The sequence below is a fragment of the Sinocyclocheilus rhinocerous genome, unplaced genomic scaffold (assembly GCF_001515625.1).
Source record: "Sinocyclocheilus rhinocerous isolate Xijiao unplaced genomic scaffold, SAMN03320098_v1.1 scaffold1531, whole genome shotgun sequence".
NCBI lineage: Eukaryota > Metazoa > Chordata > Actinopteri > Cypriniformes > Cyprinidae > Sinocyclocheilus > Sinocyclocheilus rhinocerous.
In genome coordinates this window covers 107,711-114,885 of record NW_015652147.1, presented here as the reverse complement: position 1 = coordinate 114,885, position 7,175 = coordinate 107,711, and the positions used below count along the sequence as shown (strand labels likewise).

Genomic DNA, 7,175 nt, shown 5'->3' with positions numbered 1-7,175 from the left:
GAGTGTGTGTGTGTGTGAGTGAGTGTGTGTGTGTGTGTGTGCGTGTGTGAATAATGTAAAATCAGTCTTTGAGACATTCAGAAGTTCTTTCCAATCCTGTAATTTTAAGACCAAGATACTGAAATGTTATCCTTGATTAAGTATCTGCAATTCATCCTATGCCTTATTTATATTTGTTTACTGATGTAAAAGTGCTATGCATTTATTGAGACTTTTATTTTGGGCTGGCGGTGTGACGTCATAAGGACGCGCCGCGCTCCCGCGTCTGTGATTCGGCTGCATAAAGGTGCGTGCTTTTAAACATTTAAAGTGTTTAAATCATTAAAACTCGTTTATAGAGTCTGCCAACCGCCAATAAACATTAGAAGAAGAAGACCTCGTTTATAGAATTGTATATAATTGTGTGATATTATTACCGAAAGTAACACGGCAATGTTTTATCTAGTGAAATTAATGAAGGTTATTTTGTGTTAGTAGAACGCATTCGCACGTGAGCAATAGAAAAGGTGCGGCTCATTTCGCTCCCTACTTCGTGAATCAGTTGATCATAAACACGAATTCAGTCACTGGCGAGTAGTGATGGAGAAACGGATCTTTTAAACTCCGAGTCAACTGAATCACTTGCTTTTCAAAATGATTCAGTGATTCGAAGCTCTGGAATCAGCGCGCGCTGACGACACACTGCTGCTCTAAACAGAGAACAACAAACACAAACATGTGTAATGACAACTGTTACAAACCAACTGCTAATGTTTCATTAAAGTGAAATATATTAAAAGTAATTACAAATCAGTAAATACCAAATATTAACCTTCTATATAATTTGTGTCCTTTTATTAATTTGAGTGCTAATTTTGGTTGCTTTTTTGTCTCTTCAGGTGATTTAAGGCCATTAACTCTCACTGACTCCCTTGCCTGTGAACTGAGATGCAGACAGAGATTTAGTTTGGGTTTATATTTATTTCTGTTTATTATTCTCATCTTAAACAGGACAAAGTGTTCAAACGCACAGAAAAACTCCTGCTGAAGCTGAGATCCTCGTGACGCACGATTATAAAGATGGCGTTTATTAAAGAGGAGAGTGAAGACGTGAAGATTGAAGATACATTCAAACATGAAGATACTGAGACACAAACAGGTTGGTTTTCATTCTCAAAGCTGAACTCCGTCACATGTGTGGTTTATGTACGGACACCTTCATTACAGTCAGCATCCATCAAAACTTTACTAGCGCGACGCTGCTTTGCTTTATCCAACTGAGAGCTGTAGTTTGTGTATCATATGCTCATGCAGCGTTTGGGTGTTTTGAGACACCGTTCAGTCTGTATTTTCAGTCTCCAAAACAATTACAAAATACGTATGAGGTGTCGTTAATTTTTTTTATTTAACATTAATCATAAAGTTTATTAATTATAAGAATAGCCTATATTTAACTATATCTAACTGAGCCCCCCACCGGAGTGGGCTGTGAAACTGAAACTGCCAGCAGATTTTGATTGCTTCTATTGTCCTCATTTGTAAGTTGCTTTGGATGAATTTATTTTAGTTATCAATAATAACCCTCTGTTGCACAAAGTAAGATGAATGGCTTTGGACAAATAGTCGTAAAAGTCTGCTAAATGACTAAATGTAAAGGTAATTTTCCCGTGGATTTGTTTACAAACGAGGCACAATTTGATGTGGGATTTTCAGAAGGATTGAAACTAAAAGACAATGTTGTCAACTATATTGAATCCGACAGTAATGTCGCAACACACAAGTGTGAGTAACTGTTTTTATTGTCTGTTTAAAATGTAAATTAACAAACATTTCAGTTTAATGATAAAAATAATTTTAGTATTAAAATTAAGAAAGCTAGGACTTGCATAATTGTTGTCTATTTGTCTTAACTGTGCTCTTCATATTATATTTATATTAGTGTTAATACAATGTAAAACAAAAAAAAAATGACCAAAGACCGATGAGCTATGACAACATGTATTTACATTATGACACAATATACAGGCGCATCTCAATAAATCTTATGGAGTATTCTAATTTGTTGAGATAGTGAGTTGGTGGGTTTTTGTTAAATGTGAGCCAAAATCATCACAATTAAAAGAACCAAAGACTTAAACTACTTCAGTCTGTGTGCATTGAATTTATTTAATACACGAGTTTCACAATTTGAGTTGAATTACTGAAATAAATGAACTTTTCCACGACATTCTAATTTATTGAGATGCACCTGTATAACAGATGACACAATTTAATTTAACTGAATAACCATTGTGTATAAAATCTGCTATATAAATAATCTTGCCTTGCCTTAATTTGTGGTGCTTCCAATTAAGTGATAAAAAGCATTTGCAAATGTTGTACAAAATAAATACACTCATCTTTGCAACAATAAAACGTCCAACACTTTGTTTTACTACCAAATTAAATGTAATCTAATTATTATTAATAATAAAATTGAAACGGTTCCATGACCTCTCGTGAGATCTCGGCAGAAAGTCTATGATTTATTTCTTTTTTTATTGGTCTTCTGAAGTATTCTAATTTGTTGAGATAGTTAATTGGTGGGTTTTTGTTAAATGTGAGCCAAAATCATCACAATTAAAAGAACCAAAGACTTAAATTCAATGCACACAGACTGAAGTAGTTTATTTAATACACGAGTTTCACAATTTGAGTTGAATTACTGAAATAAATGAACTTTTCCACGACATTCTAATTTATTGAGATGCACCTGTATAACAGATGACACAATTTAATTTAACTGAATAACCATTGTGTATAAAATCTGCTATATAAATAATCTTGCCTTGCCTTAATTTGTGGTGCTTCCAATTAAGTGATAAAAAGCAGTTGCAAATGTTGTACAAAATAAATACACTCATCTTTGCAACAATAAAACGTCCAACACTTTGTTTTACTACCAAATTAAATGTAATCTAATTATTATTAATAATAAAATTGAAACGGTTCCATGACCTCTCGTGAGATCTCGGCAGAAAGTCTATGATTTATTTCTAGAACATGATGCATGATGGGATACACTAAGCCTCAAATAGCACTCCGGATAGTTTGGATTAAAAAAATTCTTGCTACATAGAGTATACTGCGTTAGACTAAACGAGACTTGTCACAGCACTTACATATTATTGCTTTTTTGTTGGTTTTGATTGCTTCTATTGTACTCATTTGTAAGTCGCTTTGGATAAAAGTTTCTGCTCTCACCCAGTCCTAAAGAATTTTTGAAATACAGGACAAAACAGGATTTTTTCAAAATAAGTCGGGACACTAAAAATAGAGCTGAAATACGGGACGGTCCCCAGAAAAACGGGAAGTCTGGTCACCCTACTAATAAATGAATGAATGAATGATGCATTTATATAGCGCTTTATCGTCTATTGTTGTACACCCAAAGAGCTTTACAATCATGTGGGGGGGGGGTCTCTCCTCAACGACCACCAGTGTGTAGCATCCACCTGGATGATGCAACGGCAGCCACAGGACAACGGTTGCCAGTGCGCTCACCACACACCAGCTACAGGTGGAGAGGAGAGAGAGAGATAGAGCCAATCAAGTGGATGGGGATTATTAGGAGGCCATGATTGACAAAGGCCAGGGGGGCAATTTGGCCAGGACACCGGGGTTACACCCCTACACTTTTACGAGAAGTGCCATGGGATTTTGAATGACCACAGAGAGTCAGGACCTCGGTTTAACGTCTCATCCGAAAGACGGTGCTTTTTGACAGTATAGTGTCCCCATCACTACACTGGAGCGTTAGGACCCACGCAGACCACAGGGTGCGCACCCCCTGCTGGCCTCACTAACACCTCTTCCAACAGCAACCTAGTTTTCCCAGGAGGTCTCCCATCCAGGTACTGACCAGAGTAGTGCCACAAACTGATCACCTCCATGCCATGCCGAATTGAGGCAGTAATTAAAGCAGAAGGAGACCCTACCAAGTTATTGAGTACATGTACAGTAAATGAACATACTTTCCAGAAGGCTAAAAATGTTTTTTTTATTGGTCTTCTGAAGTATTCTAATTTGTTGAGATAGTTAATTGGTGGGTTTTTGTTAAATGTGAGCCAAAATCATCACAATTAAAAGAACCAAAGACTTAAATTCAATGCACACAGACTGAAGTAGTTTATTTAATACACGAGTTTCACAATTTGAGTTGAATTACTGAAATAAATGAACTTTTCCACGACATTCTAATTTATTGAGATGCACCTGTATAACAGATGACACAATTTAATTTAACTGAATAACCATTGTGTATAAAATCTGCTATATAAATAATCTTGCCTTGCCTTAATTTGTGGTGCTTCCAATTAAGTGATAAAAAGCAGTTGCAAATGTTGTACAAAATAAATACACTCATCTTTGCAACAATAAAACGTCCAACACTTTGTTTTACTACCAAATTAAATGTAATCTAATTATTATTAATAATAAAATTGAAACGGTTCCATGACCTCTCGTGAGATCTCGGCAGAAAGTCTATGATTTATTTCCAGAACATGATGCATGATGGGATACACTAAGCCTCAAATAGCACTCCGGATAGTTTGGATTAAAAAAATTCTTGCTACATAGAGTATACTGCGTTAGACTAAACGAGACTTGTCACAGCACTTACATATTATTGCTTTTTTGTTGGTTTTGATTGCTTCTATTGTACTCATTTGTAAGTCGCTTTGGATAAAAGTTTCTGCTCTCACCCAGTCCTAAAGAATTTTTGAAATACAGGACAAAACAGGATTTTTTCAAAATAAGTCGGGACACTAAAAATAGAGCTGAAATACGGGACGGTCCCCAGAAAAACGGGAAGTCTGGTCACCCTACTAATAAATGAATGAATGAATGATGCATTTATATAGCGCTTTATCGTCTATTGTTGTACACCCAAAGAGCTTTACAATCATGTGGGGGGGGGGTCTCTCCTCAACGACCACCAGTGTGTAGCATCCACCTGGATGATGCAACGGCAGCCACAGGACAACGGTTGCCAGTGCGCTCACCACACACCAGCTACAGGTGGAGAGGAGAGAGAGAGATAGAGCCAATCAAGTGGATGGGGATTATTAGGAGGCCATGATTGACAAAGGCCAGGGGGGCAATTTGGCCAGGACACCGGGGTTACACCCCTACACTTTTACGAGAAGTGCCATGGGATTTTGAATGACCACAGAGAGTCAGGACCTCGGTTTAACGTCTCATCCGAAAGACGGTGCTTTTTGACAGTATAGTGTCCCCATCACTACACTGGAGCGTTAGGACCCACGCAGACCACAGGGTGCGCACCCCCTGCTGGCCTCACTAACACCTCTTCCAACAGCAACCTAGTTTTCCCAGGAGGTCTCCCATCCAGGTACTGACCAGCTCACCCTGCTTAGCTTCAGTGGGTAACCAGTCTTGGGCTGCAGGGTGATATGACTGTGGCAGTACTAATAATGAGTACTAATACTGAGCCCTGTGGCACTCCATACTTGTGTTTGATGAAACATCTGGTCATTTACACAAACAAAGTGGTAGCAGTTGGATAGATAGGACCTAAACCATATGCCAAGTTAATTCTCAAACTATCCAAGAGAATGCTGTGGTCTGTGTTGTCAACACCTCTTTTAGTAGCTTAATGCATATAAGGTCTAGCATACTTGCTGTTGGTTTTCTCTTGATGTTTGTTGTTTTGTGCCATTAAAACCGGTGTTAAATTGTATTTGTCTGTTTTGCCGTAGACCTGATGTCCCTGAAAAAGGAGAGTCAAGGACTCGATGAAAAGGAAGATAAAGATCAGTATGAGAAACATAATTTCATAACTGGAGAAAAATCATTTAGTTGCTCACATACTGAAAAGACTTCCTCACAAAAAAGAGCTCAAATGACTGGAACTACAAGTCATTTAACCTGTCAACAGTGTGGAAAACGTTTCAGCAGAAAAGGAAACCTTAATTACCACATGAGAATTCACACTGGAGAAAAGCCTCACTCATGCCCTCAATGTGGAATAAGTTTTACTCAAAAAGTAATCCTTAACAGGCACATTAGAGGTCACACTGGAGAGAAGCCTTACACCTGCAAACTATGTGGAAAGAGTTTAATGCGAAAAGCAAGCCTTAACAACCACATGAGAATTCATACTGGAGAGCAGCCTTACACCTGCCCTCAGTGTGAAAGGAGTTTTGCACATAAACAAACTCTTAAGGCCCACTTGAGAATTCACACAGGAGAGAAGCCTTTCGCCTGCCCTCAGTGTGGGAAGAGTTTCAGTGGAAGAGGAAACCTTGTAGTCCACATGAGAATTCACACTGGAGAAAACCCTTTCACCTGCCAACAGTGTGGAAAACATTTTTCTCAAAAAGGAAACCTTAAAAAACACATGAATGCACACTGGAAAGAAACCTTCTACAAATGATCAGAATTTCAGAGATAAAGTTACCCTTAGATGTGTACGATCACACTGGTGTGTCGTGAGATTAACTGCTAAATTCAGATCTGCTTTTGTGCTTTAGCTGGTGCTGAGCCAGAGACGGCTGTGCTCAGCGCTTGTCATAGAACACAACTAAACAAGGAAATGTCCTCTCACATTCAACTGCTTTTATTTGAGGGAATTTCTTAACGTGTGTATATATTTGTATGAGCAAAAAAAAAAAAGTCAATATCAAAAGCAGCAGTCAGTATCTTGTGCAACCACCAGCTGCTTTAATTACTATAGTGCATCTCATCCTCATGGACTGAACCTGGTTTGCCAGTTCTTGCTGTGAGATGTTACTCCACTATGGTCACATGTGATCTGGCATTACAAGGAACCATCAGCTGTCCGTGCTGTCTCCCTGTAGCTCTGCCTTAGGCGTCTTACATTACAGACACTTCAGTTTATTGCTCTGTCCTCATGACTCCTGCAGCAGGACAATGGCATGTTTACAGAGGTGATCAGGAACCCCGGGCATCTTTATCCTGGTGTTTTTCAGAGTCAGTAGAAAGATCTCTATAATATCATACGTTATTGTAACTGAGGACAATGGCATGTTTACAGAGGTGATCAGGAACCCCGGGCATCTTTATCCTGGTGTTTTTCAGAGTCAGTCGAAAGATCTCTTTAAAGGGGTCATACGGTGCGATTTCAATTTTTCTTTTCTCTTTGGAGTGTTACAAGCTCTTGGTGCATAAAG

At 38.4% G+C, this 7,175-nt stretch overlaps 2 protein-coding genes across 2 annotated transcripts in view; one reads left to right on the top strand and one right to left on the bottom strand.

Moving 5' to 3' along the window:
* Positions 1–6,525, top strand: part of LOC107713768 (gastrula zinc finger protein XlCGF49.1-like) — an 18,148-nt gene extending 11,623 nt beyond the window's left edge. The window contains exons 4-5 of the mRNA XM_016519376.1: positions 5,742–5,799; positions 6,516–6,525. Coding sequence (XP_016374862.1) covers positions 5,742–5,799; positions 6,516–6,525 — 68 coding nt within the window. The remainder of the gene's footprint in view (positions 1–5,741; positions 5,800–6,515) is intronic.
* Positions 1–7,175, bottom strand: part of LOC107713773 (gastrula zinc finger protein XlCGF7.1-like) — a 22,390-nt gene that overhangs the window by 1,808 nt on the left and 13,407 nt on the right. The gene's annotated exons all lie outside the window — the stretch shown is intronic.